Source organism: Malaclemys terrapin, chromosome 5 (genome assembly GCF_027887155.1).
Source record: "Malaclemys terrapin pileata isolate rMalTer1 chromosome 5, rMalTer1.hap1, whole genome shotgun sequence".
Taxonomy (NCBI): Eukaryota; Metazoa; Chordata; order Testudines; family Emydidae; genus Malaclemys; species Malaclemys terrapin.
Window position 1 is genome coordinate 63,789,835 of NC_071509.1, and position 15,610 is coordinate 63,805,444.

At 41.2% G+C, this 15,610-nt stretch overlaps 1 protein-coding gene across 4 annotated transcripts in view; it reads right to left on the reverse strand.

Moving 5' to 3' along the window:
• Positions 1 to 15,610, reverse strand: part of TENM3 (teneurin transmembrane protein 3) — a 982,465-nt gene that overhangs the window by 51,514 nt on the left and 915,341 nt on the right. For all 4 annotated transcript variants that reach the window (XM_054029684.1, XM_054029687.1, XM_054029686.1 and 1 more), the window contains 3 exons: positions 9,086 to 9,353; positions 8,398 to 8,541; positions 3,758 to 4,007 (listed from right to left, as the gene is read on the reverse strand). In XM_054029684.1, the coding sequence (XP_053885659.1) occupies positions 3,758 to 4,007; positions 8,398 to 8,541; positions 9,086 to 9,353 (662 nt within the window). The remainder of the gene's footprint in view (positions 1 to 3,757; positions 4,008 to 8,397; positions 8,542 to 9,085; positions 9,354 to 15,610) is intronic.

Consider the following 15,610-nt stretch of genomic DNA (forward strand, 5'->3'; position numbering starts at 1 on the left):
AAATCAATATATTTGAAAATGTAGAAAAACATCCAAAATATTTTATAAATTTCACGTGGTAGTCTATTGTTTAACAGTGTGATTAAAACTGCAATTAATCATGATTCATTTTTTAAATCACAATTAGTTTTTTTGAGTTAATCATGTGACTTAACTGCGATTAATCAACAGCCCTAAAAATGATAGAATAAAGAGAGGAGATGTGTGTATGAGGGGAAGCCTGGCTTGTGTCTCCTCACTGGCCTAACTTTATGTCACCTTTCCCTATTCCTGCGGTATATATAAAATCATAATGAAAAGTGTAAGGCAACCTTACCTACAGATGCTGCTACCTGTGCTTCCTACAATTATGTTCCTAAAATAATCTTTGTCACTGCTTGTATCAGGCTACACCTCTCTTTTAATTTCTCTACAGGCTTCCATTTACTGTCTACGTCATCTGCACCTTCAATACTGTGTGAAATACTGTCCCTACCTCAGCCTGTATTTATTCAATTGCTTTATTTATTCTATTGCTTCTTCCACCCACTGTTACACCTCGGGTCACTGGACTGAGGGCTCGGCCCTGCTCTGGCCAGGGCACAGGGTCGGGGCCACGCTATGCGGCTCCCGGAAGCCAAAGCATGGACCCGTTCCAGCTCCTACATGCTCCAATGGGAGCTGCAGGGGCGGTGCCTGTGGATGGGGCAGCGAACCAAGCCCCCTGGCCACGCCTCTGCATGGGAGCCGGAGAAGGGACATGCCACTGCTTCCGGGAGACGCTTGAGGTAAGCGCCGCTCGGAGCCTGCACCCCCGAGCCTCTCCCCATGCCCCGACCCTCTACCCCAGCCCTGATCCCCCTCCCATTTTCCAAACTCCTTGATCCCAGCAGTCTGCACCCCAAACCTCTCATCCCCAGCCCAACCCCAGATCCTGCACCCCCTCCCGCATCCAACCCCAATTTTGGAGCATTCATGGCCCGCCATACAATTTCTATTCCCCGATGTGGCACTCGGGCCAAACAGTTTGCCCACCCCTGATTTAGAATATGCAAAAAGAAAACTCACAATTCTGATAATTAACACTATAATTTAAAGAGTTACAAATATTTAATCATGGGATTTCTTGCTGACGCTACAGGAAATGACATATCTGAACTATTACTTCTTAAATAAAAAAAACCTTCCAAAATTAAGGAAAGAAAATCCATATGAGCTAGTATGGCCGGAAGAAGAGTGAATTGTAAGAGAATCCAGGCATATGGAAAAATGAAATGTGAGTCAATGGGTATTTGTTTAAAACAAACAAACCACCACCTGACAGTAAACATGAACACAGCCAATATGAAAATTGGTAGGACTGCTGAGCCTCATGCATGTCACATGACACACACTTGTCAGCTCCGTCACAGAGCCTTGCTGTAATGTCACATGTCCAACAAGACAGCCGGACACCCATACAGTTTCTCTTCCTTACTACCAGGAGCTGGTAAGACAGAGGAACTGCAGGGAGTCAAGCTGCCTCTCTTTCTCTCCTCTAGGTGCTCCCCTTACTGTAGCCAAACTAGTCTGGAGCAGCCAGGAGGAGAAGGTAGCTGTAGCCAACTTCCGAGCGTGTTGCAGTGTTGCCAACTCTTGTCATCTTGGAATCAAGATCTTGTGAATCGTGGTGTCATGTTACTATGCGGGAACTTCAGCTTTTAGTTTTTTTTTAAAAGTACAGTAACTCCTCACTTAAAGTCTTCCCAGTTAACGTTGTTTCATTGTTATTTTGCTGATCAATTAGGGAACATGCTCGTTTAAAGTTGCGCAATGCTCCCTTACAACGTTGTTTGGCAGCCGCCTGCTTTGTCAATTGCTTGCAGAAAGAGCAGCCCATTGGAGCTAGCTGGTGGGGGCTTGGAACCGGGGTAGACAGGCAGCCCCCCATCAGCTCTCTGCTCCCCAAGTTCCCTGTGCAGCAGCCACCCAGCAGGCTTTAAATTGCCGGGCAGTTCAGCTGTCACATTGCAGTGTGCTGCTCCTGCCCTCTGCCTTGCAGCTGCTCCCAGGAGCCTCCTGCTTGTTGTACCGGGGGGGGGGGGGAGGGGTGTTAATGTCATGGTGTCCCCTTCCCCCCACTCCTTTACCCCATTGGGCCATCTCCACAAGGCAGGGGTGGGACACGACAGGGCTCAGGATGGAGGGAGCTTGCTGGCAGCAGTTTCTGTCTCAACTTGCTGATCTACTTAAAAAGGCAATGTACTTAGAGTGTGGTCAGCGTACTTAAAGGGGCAATGTGCGTCTCTATCTCTCACACACTGCGTATGTTTCTGTCTCTCTCTGCCATGCTGTCTCTCCTCCCTCCATTCCTGCTGCCTTGTAGAGAGTGAGGCTACATTAACAACAATGTGTTAACCCTTGAGGGCTCAGACGAGTGCTAATTCATCATTTAGCAGTTAGGCATTCCCTGGGAAATATCCCACCCTCATCCACCTTCTGACTTCACCACCTCAACCAAGCTTCACAATCATTATTGCTGTGTACAGTATTGCATCGTTTAAAACTTATACTGTATATATATATATATATATATATATATAGTCTTTGTCTGGAGAAAAAAAAATTCCCTGGAACCTAACCCCCCATATTTACATTCATTCTTATGGGGAAATTGGATTTACTTAACATCATTTTGCTTAAAGTCGCATTTTTCAGGAACATAACTACAACGTTAAGCGAGGAGTTACTATATGTTTCTTGCCCTTGTGGTTGCACAGAAAATCTTGAAATATGAATCCCCAAAAGCCCTAAATCTGAAGGCTAATAAAAGGAACTCAAAATATATTACATTTACAAATCTCATGACTTTTCAGCTATCATCATCATATTTTGGGCCAGCCTAATGGGTTTTGAATGAGTGAAGTTGGCAATAATGCTGCTAGATAAGATAAGAGGGGATCTAGAAGCAGGGTTTAAAACTGAGAGACAGGAGAAGGGGCAGGCAGCGTAAATGGGAACAGTGACTGGGGATCAGAAGTGACCGAAACTGGGTGCAGAAAATGGGAACCTGTGGCTAAAAGTAGGATGCAAAAGAGGACAGGATCTGAAGGGGGACAAGGCACAAAGAGGTTCCTTAATGGGACTGAGAACAGGAACTGAATATCAGTAATTCTACAACTTGACAACTGGCATAACCAGGGGCAACATGCTCTCCTTTGACAGCTGAAGTCATTATTTTTGAAAAGCACTCCTCATACAATAACAATACTGGAAGTGACTAATCCACAATATACATTCATTTGTAAAAATGGACAGTTAGAAGAAATATACATCTCCTTAAAAATGCTTACCTATGTCTAAAATCTTTATTTCTTGGTGGGAGCAAGTAAAGAAGAGTAGAAAAGCAGTATTAGAAAAAAGGTTAGAAAAGAAACAAGAGGAGTAGAAGGCAGAATTTAAAATATTATTATTCTAGTTAAGAAGATGAATTATGAACTTAGATCCAACAGAGTTAACTTATTTTGACTCATAAACAGGAAATAATTAGACTAGTTTGAATTGCTACAGTATTTTTAGATAGAGATATGCATAGTTAAATATTTTAGAGTTAATCAAATTTACTTCATTTTTAAATTGGTTCAATTCTTTTGGTTCAATGCATTATGTAAAAAAATTACAACATTTTATCTCCAACTGAATTTGATATATTAACTTATAAAATGTCAGAAAACTATCCCATATTTTAAAACTCAACACCACCTTAATTCCAAAAGTCCCAGACTGGGAAAAGACGTACCTTAGTTCAAGAACACTAGTTACGTTTCCAGATGGGAATATCCGCCGAACATAGTTGAAATCCCCTACGTACAGGCTGCCATCTATCCCACAAGCTAAGGCTACTGGAGCTAGTAGTTTATTACCATCAGCTTGGCCATTGCAACTTGGGCATGAGATGCTGCGTCTTCGTCCATTGCCCATGATGCTACTAACAACTGGAGGTTGCTGAGAAATAAATTGATTTTCACCATTTCCTTTATAGAGGATACCTGATAGAAATAAAAATACAATTGCTTCCCACATCAAAGTCATGTTCAGGAAATGATGATCATTAACAGCAAACATACCTTATGCAAGACTTTTTTTCATAAAATTCATTAATATTTACAAATAAATCAGAAATATACTTAGAGAACCCACAGCACCAAATTAAAAAACATTGAAAATAACCCTCTTGTTCAAAAGATATAGTAGAATATTAAAAATACTAACATCTGTAATATGAACATGTTTACAATCATTCTGTTTATAATGTTTTTATATTTACAATTGAGGGGGAATTTTTTTTGAAAAAAATCACATAATTAATTTACTTTTAATGAGACGTGCTTCTAAATCCCTTCAGTTTGAAAATCTCCCTCAGAAGACTGGAGTTCTAATTGCATTTACATTGATTATTGTAAAAGATGGATTTATATTTGTGAGTTTCAATTCTGTAGTTATACAGTAACTAATTAAAAACATCCTGTTAAATATGACTGGACCACTACCACATACATCAAATATTAATAAGGGGCTACTTCAAAAAAGTTCTGTGACTCAATTTCACATTATAAATGAGTCTTTTTCAATGTACAATAATAATCTATCCCTGGTAACAAAGTCTGCACCTAGAATACATCTGCAGTTATATACAGTTATTAAAAATGTCAAATACAACAAAAAATGTAGTGGCAGGCCAACCTGCCCCTTAAACCTAATTCTGCTTTCAGGCATGAAAAGTACAGTCATTTTATAAAGACAAAGTAATATGCCAGCAGTACATTTTTATGGCCTTCACAGGAAACGTGGGAAGCAAAATACATACCTGATAAATTTTTCATAGTTAGAAAATTATGTTTGAATTTGGACTCAGTTAAATGTTATCAGTGTCCTCATTATTATACAGATCAATGACTCCATCAAGTTCTGCTGCATGGATGGTCAGCTATTATTGTTATGCTCATATGTCACAATAAATCTTAATGTGGTATAATCCATGTAAACCACATGTCACTTTGTACTTTATAGTGCTACATGTTTTATTTATTGAGTACAAGGTTTCAAAAGCAGTTTTTGATGCTAATGGTAACACTTCTTTTTTGAGATACTGTTAAAACAATCAATCTTACAAAAACACATTTAGGAAACGTGAGAAGGTGTGTCGCTCCCCTTCCCCCCACTTTTTCCCCAAGGCACTTTTTAAGTTGAAAAGAGATCAGTATAAATATCTTTCCTTTTTCACTTAGACTGTTTTTGTTGCTTCAGTTACTTTTTTAATGTCATACAATTTGGTAGAGGTAAATACCAGAGCAAATGTACATTATGAAATCAGAAAGGATGAAACTGGCTTATGAAAACTTAAAGAAAAGTAATCGAAATAAGGCTGCATCATAGTAGCAAATGGAGTGTGTTTTTCGTGAATAGTTTGAGGAAGAATGCATTAATGGCATCTGAAATCCCCCTTCCAATGATTACATCATTCATGACAATCACAGAACCATAATTTTGCTGAAATAGCTAAGTTCTATAATTTTTATAAGAGGACTCCTACAAGTCAAGACTCTGCACTAGGGCACATGATTTATTGTCATTACTTTGAAAAATTGGTCCTTCATATTTCTCCTCTATTATCACAGAATGGAAAGATGAACATTAGAATATTTATTGCAGTGGTTCAGGGTGTCCATACAAACACCTGTCACTGTCTGTACTCCCCTCTGAATAAATTTCTCCAGTTCATCCACCTTGTCATTACAACTAACTACTTCCTTTATTCAATTAGACACATGTCACTTTGAAAAGTCATACTTGTCAAATCTACTCTTGAACATAATTTAAAGCCACAATCAATTCACCTTGTGAATAGAAACAACCTCATAATTTAAAAAAACTAGACTAAATAAAACATGCATCTTTGCATTTTTATAAATATCTTAAGAATTTTGCATGGTTCTTTTCTGACATTTTATATTTAAATTTCCATTTCCCCTTATTTGGTTGTATTATTTTTCTACTATTCAGCAGTACCAGTTAGGCTATGACCCATCATATCCACACCGGCTAAGCAGGATCAAACTGAGCTAACACATAGATGGGAAACCTCCGAGAAAGACCTGGATGCTGCTGGAAATAGCATTCGTGCCTCTCAGGATATAGCTACACCACAAATTAAGGTGTAATTGCCGTGTGATAACAATGGTAGTGAAGATATGGTGGCATAAGGTTTCACTTCAGGTTAGCTGCCACGGTACAAGCCTGCTGGTGACATTGGGTGCGTATTCAGGTTGCTGGCCCATCCCGAAGTCAATGCCACAGCATTTTCACTGCTATTGTTACCTGTGCTAGAATGAAGTTAGAGTGGGATGTCTACTTGCACTGCAATTGCACCTTCAGCTGCAGTGCAGACATACCCTAGGCCAGTACAGAACTGATGCCCCAACACAGTGTTAGAGGGAGACCCAATCATACTTTCTGTAAGAGTACAGTGCATCCTGACCAAATTCCAACTTGCGTAATTTCATTCTGCTTATCTAACTTCCCTTACAGATTCAACTGAATACAGTATTCATTTCCTTTTCTAAACTCTTGTGCCATGCTGCTGAACACTGTTAAACAGCTGCCTCATATTACTCCAAAGTAGGCTATATTTCACTGTTGAGTGGAGTGATCCTCATATAAATTTTGGTTTTGGATTCTTTAGTACCAAAGTCACTATGCAAATTATAATTACTATATTATAATTGTGGCTGCTGCTATGTTGCTCTGGGCAGTTCTTAGCAATCTCCACCACTCCCCTTCTCCATCAAGTGAGGAGCGATAGGCAGGGTGGAACTGATTGTTGGGGGGCTGGTTCAATCTAGCTGCAATGAAGTGACACATGAAAATGTACAGGAGTTAGCAGTGCTTATTCTAAGAGAAGAGAGGCCCTATGAGACATCCTGCCAGGGAGAGGGGCCACAAGGAGAAGCATTAGTAACATGAATTTTAAGTAGCCTTGCTCCATGTACTGTGTGGGGTTGGGGCGGGGGCAAGACAGAACACTCTATAAGAGGCCAATGAGAAGCATGTTAGACACATTGATGCTGCTCTTGACACCCATGAAAACTCAAATCTTACTAATTCACAATTGGTCTCCCATTAGCTTAAGTTAGTGAGAACATAAGAACGTAAGAATGACCCTACTGGGTCAGATCAAAGGTCCATCTAGCCCAATATCCTGTCTTCCGACAGTGGCCAATGCCAGGTGCCCCAGAGGGAATGAACAGAAGAGGTAATCATCACATGATCCATCCCCTGTCACCCATTCCCAGCTTCTGGCAAACAGTGGTGGGGGAAACCATCCCTGCCCATCCTGGCAGCCTCTGTTTGTCAGAGGGTGGAGATTGATGGCAGGAGAAAGCTCACTTGATCATTATCTGTTAGGTTCACTCCCTCTGGGACACCTGGCATTGGCCAATGTTGGCAGACAGGATACTGGGCTGGATGGGCCTTTAGTCTGACCCAGTATGGCCATTCTTATGTTCTTAACTTTGGGCTTAAATCATCTCTTTGATTTGTGCCAGTGGCTGGCCACCAAACGCATGTAGAGATTCACTTCACAGAAGGCAGGCAGTGTTTGCATCGTCATCCTTCCTTCACAGTTCTGTTGAGCCAACTTTAAGTTGCAGTCTGAACCCTGTCAGTGGAGGCTGCCCAGGGAACATGCTGAACCAGAACATGCCTTGCATGCCCTGGCAACACACCCCTCTCCTATCCAGCCAGCACAGCTCAGAGCTCTAGTAGAGGGGAGGTGCAGGTGCTTTGACCTGATACAATCCCTTTCCAGGTAGACATTCTGCTGCTGAGGATTATGACTTCAGTAGGAGTTTCTCCTGTGTAACTGATGGCCAAAGTGAGGTCTAAGAGTGAAGAGATCTGGGTTTGGCAGAGGCTTTGATTATTGCTGTATAATTTTCACTAAGTGTGAGCAAAAGTGCCAGTCATCACATTGATAATACACAACTAGTAGGAAACAATTTCAGGATTCTTAGATATGATTTTTTTTTTAAATCAGGGCCTCCTTAAAGGCACACACACACATTAAAATATTAAACATGTATTAAAACCAATTTGAAGATAAAATAAAATTTTGTAAACAAAAAATATTCAGTAACATGCTTTTCATTGTGACACCTTTGTTAAGTAAAATCCCAAAGGTTTATGTAATTTTAGGAGGGAGAAATATGTCATAACCTGTAAATCATGGAAACACATACAATACTCAATTATTTCATACTTTGCTCAGGTATGGTCCTTTTTTTAAATGGAAGAAAATATTTGATTAATTATAACAATATGTTTCAAGCCAGGGCATAGAGTAAAATATTAAAATGAACAATGACAAGAATACGTCCTTACCATTCTGAACATCTAACACATGGTGTTTATCCAATGTCCAACCACCCATGTTAGAGGCATCCAATTCATATCCCTGCAAAATGGCAGTCCGCTTTTCCCAGAGAGTTAGATCCAAACAAGACTCGTATTCATAGCCTACAGACACTGGAATCATAATAAATCACATTTCATATTCCCCACCATAGTTGAAAAATGGAATTTTGTTCAGAAAAATACCTTTACATTTCTATACTAAACTTGTGATTTTTCTGCCCTCACAAACTAAATTAAAACCTGTATATCCTTTATCATACAGAGATTGTTCAAATATTTTACAATTTAAAAAAGGAATTTCAGATGATTAAAATGATCTTGTTTTTAAAAACAGCAGTAGACTGACTAAGTCTGTCCCAAGACAAGGGTGCAGTGCAGAGTAGTTTTTTTCCACATTAATTTGCCACTGTGCTTAAAATGAGATCCACAAAAACTATCCACATTGGGCCTATCCTCCAACTTATTGAATACAAATGAAAAACTATCAATTTGTGATCTCTTTTTATTTTGAAATACATTTTTATTATAAAAAGTTTACCTTTAGTACAGTGGTGTTGTGCTAAGTATTTTCTGATTAACCGATATGGTCAGTTTCAATTTAATACTATGATTCCAAGACAGTAATAAATTCAGAAAAGCATCACACTGTACATACCAACAGCTTCAGATAAGCCATAGACCTTCTGGTTGTATGCATCAGTTTTATCCCATATGAAAGTGTAAGCCAGATTTGGGGATGCGGGGAACCATTTCTGGAAAAGTCTTCCCACCACTGCCACCATAAGATGAACCTTCATTAAGTTAAATGGTATAACAGATTGGGTCATCGTGATCTTAAGAACTGATTTATATCCTGCAGCTCTGGAGCTTAAGTATGATAATTTCAAATCAGTTCCTGGGATTGTAGTCTCTTCATGAAGTACCTAATTGTTGATAAAGAAACATTACAATAATGTAAGTTATTTTCAGATTAAACTGAATATAGTAGTATTTTAAAATCATACCACGACCAACAGTATATTAAAATCCATAATGAATCAGAGCCTGTATCTGAACTGCATTTTAATAAATAAAACATTTTAACAAAAGAAATTACAATATTCTGCTTTTTCTTAAAGACATCTCAAAGACTTTTTGTGATGTAGTTGCTCAATTATTATTTTCTGCTGCAAAATTTCAAAGACTTATGGACATCTCTTTTTTTTTCTGGAAGAACACCTCCAGTCTCTTTTTCCACAACAGATTTGTCAGTAAAGCATCCTCTTTCTGGGCAAATAGCTTCTTCTGAAGCCACCATCCATGCTGTGTATCAAATACAGTAACTGTGATATAGCTAGCACTCTCCCTATTGAAGATAAGTGAGCACTGGGCATCTGACATCCAGCAATCACTCCTACATGTCCCTGCATGAAGCTGACAGTGCTTTTCTGGGATAGACACTTGGAGATACACCTATCTCATAAAACTGGAAGGGACCCCAAAAGGTCACTGAGTCCGGCCCCCTGCCTTCACTAGCAGGACCAAGTACTGATTTTTCCCTAGATCCCTAAGTGGCCCCCTAAAGGACTGAACTCACAACCCTGGGTTTAGCAGGCTAATGCTCAAACCACTGAGCTATCCCTCCCCCCTTAATTCCCTCAGACGTAAGAATGGTTCTCTGAGCAACATCAACAAACCCAAGACACCATATATTGTGACAAGTCAATTTGACTATAATTAAGAATGTAGTTTATGAAGATACTTGTTAGCATACAAAAATAATTCCTTTCTCCCAGCCCTTGTCTATATTGCCTATTTAGATAATAAGCTTTACTGGGCAGGGAGTTACTGCTTAGAATGTGTATGTACAGCCCCTCGCACAATGGTGATCCAGATTTTGATTAGCGCCTCTAATTGTTACGGTAGTACAAATGTTAAATAATAATAGTCGTGTTTCATAAAATATCTGTTTTATTTCTGTATTGTAAATATTTTAAACTAGACCTTTCTTCCATTTATTGCAAAGACAGAGAGAAGCAGGATGCCTTAAGAAAAGCTTCCTCATATTTCCTGATCTATTTTCACTGCTCAGACATCAGTTCATTGCTTTCTCATATCAGAAAGGTTCAATCCTGTTTTTATAAGTTTTTCCCCCTCCCCTGAGAATTAGAGTTTGTATGTGGTAGTTGGACATGAAGGATTTATGCCTTCTATGGATCAAGATAGTCCATCACCTTTATTTCACTCAGGACTTTAACTAGATAAGAATCACATCCTTAAATACTGAAGGCAGAGCCACCATTAAAATGAAAAAGTTTCTATAAACACTATTGTAAATCACATCTCAGGGCTGAATTAAAGCAGTATGGGGCCAAAGCAGCACTTAGTCTCCTGGGAAACAAATTTAGGTAGCTTTACTCTACTTTTCCATCTCTTGGTCCTGGGGACAGCCGAGGCCAATGTACTACTTGGGCTACATCTACACTACAGGGGGGAGTCGATTTAAGATACGCAAATTCAGCTACATGAATAGCGTAGCTGAATTCGACGTATCGCAGCCGACTTACCCCGCTGTGAGGACGGCGGCAAAATCGACCTCTGCGGCTTCCTGTCGACGGCGCTTACTCCCACCTCCGCTGGTGGAGTAAGAGTGTCGATTCGGGGATCGATTGTCGCGTCCCGACGGGACGCGATAAATCGATCCCCGAGAGGTCGATTTCTACCCGCCGATTCAGGCGGGTAGTGTAGACCTAGCCTTATACTGGTGGATAACAATCTTCAGGGAAGCACTGTGCTCTACCCAGCTTCTCCACAGCCCAGAACGCCCTTTATGTTGAGGCAAGGACCAATACAGGCTGGCAGAGGGCAGGCTATGGGAGCTCTATGCTAGGGAAATCCTCAGATGCAGTTTTAAAACTGCTTACAGACCCTTTAAGAGGTTGCTTCTTTAAGAGGGTCCAAGGACCTGGCATATAGAGTTTAAGAGGCCTTAGATGTCATGTCATAAGGAAACTACTGTAGGTATATTAAGAAAGATTTACATGACATTAACTATATTTTTTTCTTTCCTCATTCTATGACCAATTATCACTGACAGCAGCTTGGCTCATCTAACAGGAAGCTTAGGATGCAACAAAGCTGTCATTCAAGTAAGGTATATATAGGCAAGCACCTCTCTTCTCCTCCAGTCAGAAACTTCCCACACAGTGTACAATTTCATATTACAGTAGAAAGGAAAGGAGAACTAGGATGGGGAACAGGTTACTAGGACAAGCCCAATTACTGATAAGCAATTCTTAATTGTCAAATATCTGCTCTTCCCACTTCACCAGTCATCACTGAGAGCAGGTGACACACAGTACTGTCATTAAGAAAGTGCTTAAAATTGGAGATATTTGTGTTGCCTCTAAAATTACTTGTGCAATGCCTCAGCCCAAGATGCAGCGAGTATAGTAGATGCTCCTCTGAACTGGAGGGCAAACAAGTCTCTGCAGGCTAAAAATGTAAAAACCCATCCAGAGATATAAGCAACTGAGGATCTGCTCCTTTACTAAGACCTGGAAGGCAAAACAACTCTTTAAAATGTTTGAAGGACTCCCACGCTGCACTTAAAAAGTGAACTAACAGATGCTGTTCTCTTTTGGGGGGGAGAAGCAACTTGACTAGAGAAACAAAAGAAAATAACACATCCATAAATGAACACAGCATGATGGTTCCTGTTAGTCCCAAAGTTTACTCAAATCTTCTCTTGCAACCAAAAGGTGTAGATAAGTAGTGCTAAGTCCTAAAGCATCCATCCACCCGCTTAGCTGAGAGAACAGAAAGTAAACAACAGGCCACTCTGGCGGGCATCTTCACAAAGCTCTACAGTGGGTTTGGATGGCTGTCTCGTTAAGAACCAGGAGGCAAATTCAGGTCTTACTGAGATAAAAAACTGACTATTGCTACTGACGGTAAGATTCACAAAGGGGCTCAGCACTGCAACTCCTAACTTTAGGTGCACTGCTGCTTAGTAGAATCCACAGCCCGGAGGTAGGCACTGTGGCTCCCTGCAACATGCATGGGGGGAGCTAGGCACCTAACTATGGGATCCACAGCCAGCAAGGTGAGCGAGGTGTTGCTTACGTTAGCCACAGGAAATGCCAAGGAGAAGGGTGTGGCTTACGCACTGCCCCTCAAAGGAACTTAGGTGCCTAAATCTGTGTCAGAGGGAGGTGTCCATCTTTGCTTGGGATTTACAGTCATGAGCCCTCTCCTGGAATGAATTGCCTAAACCCTTTCTTGCAAACACAAGTAAGAGAAGGGGGGGGAAGTGTCTCTCAATCTTTTCTGTTGAAGCCATTCCACTTTGTATAAATACTTAAATATTCAGTGGACAAGGGTGAGAGAATGACTTACATCCCAATGGTTCTGGCACTTGGTGGAAGACCACAGTTCAAGTCCCAGTTTCAATGATTATTTAATTATGTATACAAAGTTGAACAGCTTCAACAACAGAAACTGAGAGAGACCCTACCAAAGAATACCCTACAGCTCAGTGGTCAGGGTGCTCACGTCTAACGTGGAAAACCCAAGTTCAAGTCTTTGCTCCACAGTAGGCATGGGGGACATGAACCTGGGGCCTCAACATCCTCGGTGAGTGCTCTAACCTCTGGGCCAAAAGGCATAGAGGTGGGGACACCACAACTACCATAATTTTTTGCTAGAAGGCACAGGCACCACCACCACCTCTCCTGCGCCTGTGTTTTGTGTGGGGACTGATCTGTTAGGTGGTCTCTGAGAATGGCTACTGGATTGGGTCTCACAGGGGACACAAATGGGGAATGCTTACTTGACGATCCTTCTAGGTTTTAGGTATGAGCTAGGGGCCTGGGTGTCAGTTCTGATGCAGCTGTGTATATGCTCAGTGGCCGGTTTTTAGGCACCTAAGGGACTTTTAGGAGACTAGGGACTTTTAGGCCTAGAGACCTGGGGTTGGGCGGCAGCTGAATGGGCATTTTGAGGATCTAAATTTTGGACTTAGGTGCCTAAAATGGCACCCAAATCGCTTTGTGGATCTAGCTCCTAATCCTGGAAACGTAACAAGTCCTTACAAATCGCACTGTTCCACTAGATGTGCCCTATCTTACAGAGCTCCCTGAGAACTTTGGCAATCTAGAGGTGAGTAAGAGCATGCATTCCAGCTCTCCTCCTGAACTATTAATTCTCTAACCTTATTACTAAAGAGTTAAATCAGCAGGCAAAGACAGAGTTTCTCACTGGTGTCTGGATGGTGAATCAATTCAATAAAGAACTAGAACTAGAAGGTCTTCATATACAAAAATCAGAATCCATCAGCTCAGCCACTCTGCTCATACACTAACTTTTCCCAAAAGGGAATCAGAGTGTCTTGAAGAATGCTAATTCTACAAGGGGACTAAGTAATATTCCAAGTACCAAAATACTGTACTGAACTACTAAATCCCAAAGAATGCACATTGCATTTATGCATGATCAAGCCTCTTAGCAGGACAATTGTGGAACACTAAACCTACAGTACTCAGATAAGGGTCATCTCAGTTTTCACAGAAACAGAGAAAATTTGTCCTCCTGAGAACTCAAGTTGGCCCATTCAGCCATACATGGCCCAAGAGAGCCAACTTACCCATGTTGCAAAATGCCTTAGCACTGCAGTACTGACTATCGTAAATCACATCTCAGGGTTGAATTAAAGCAGTATGGGGCCATAGTGAGTATGGTGAAACTGACTGGGTTGATATGCATTGGTGGTTGCAGGACTGGAGAAGATACAGTCAGAGTGAGGTAAAGAACTCTTTCTCCCTGCTGAGTTTGGCTGCATTGAGCAACTGCCATGAATGCTCGAAGGCCCAAATCCACAAAGGGACTTAGACATTGCCAACGTTGAGTGTTGCAGTGCCTAACTTTTAGATGCCTAGTCACCCAATGGAATTCACAAACCCTGAACTGGGTGCCTTGGCTCTCCATGCAATGCGCAGGAAGAGAGAGGTGCCCACGAAAAGCTTAGGATCCACAAAAGCCAGCATGCCAGGGAGGGTGCTGCCTAACCTAGTGAATAGCAGATGCTGAGGAGAGGGCTGGATCCTAAGCCCCACACCTCTAAGTCTGGGCTAGAGGTAGGTGCCTCTCATTCTGCTTGGGATCCACAGCCAGACCCTCTCATGGAGTTGGGGTCAAAGCCATTCTTTGCATTATATAGATACAACAATGATGGGGGCTGTAGAAATGCTTTAGGCAGATAGAAGCACAGACAAAGCATAAATCAGGATATTTACAGCCTCCAGAGGTTTCTGGAGTGTAGAAAATAAAAACTGCTGGACCCAAGCTGGAGAGGATAAAGCTTGGAGATGTTTGATGAAGGGGTGTATACCCAGAACTAGATAAAGTTCTCCAAACTTTAAGGGAAGTCTTAACAAGCTCTGTCAGGGTTTCCTCTCAAATTATTGTAAGGAATCTTGTGAGCAGCAAATCAACAGTTAGACTACCAATTAAGACCAAATGAATGCTAGAGCTCATCCTTAGGACTGAATCGTCAAGAAAACATTAGAACTGAACAAAGATGATACACCTGCTGACTGGTCTCCTAAACGTATAGCCCAAACTCGTAAATGCAGGTTCCTGGCCTGGAGGTAGCTAAAGCTGCCTGCTTGTCTCACCATTAATGAAACCAATGATAAGTGAAAATAGTAGAAGAAAAAATCTTTGTAGTTCCTATGCTCTCATTAGGAGGATGCGGGTCAGGGGAATACACTCTGGGCGCCAAACTGATCAAGGGCCTGCAGAAACTCTAAGTCAATCTAATCACTTTGAGCATCAATGGTATCCAGCCATGGAAGCATAGGGGAAGGGAAGCCACTAAAGCTCAACTTCAAAATGGCTCCTCGTCAGAGCCACAGAAAGATTCATCCCACCAGCAATAAGGAGTGTTAGACATACCTGGACAAGGTTTATAGTGGGAAAAGAGCTCCTTGCTGTTATGTTGTTTGAGAATCTCCTAGTAAGAATGGCCCTGAAAAGGGTGGAGAACGGAGGTTTTGGAGGGGGAAGAGAGGTAAATTTGATCACATAGTTGGAATGGATGATGTATTCCTGACCATTGTATTCCACTCCAGATGTAGAAAAAGAGTGCTAAATGGTGTGTGGGAATTGGCAGGTGGTAGCATCATTGGTTTGCAGCTCTTGA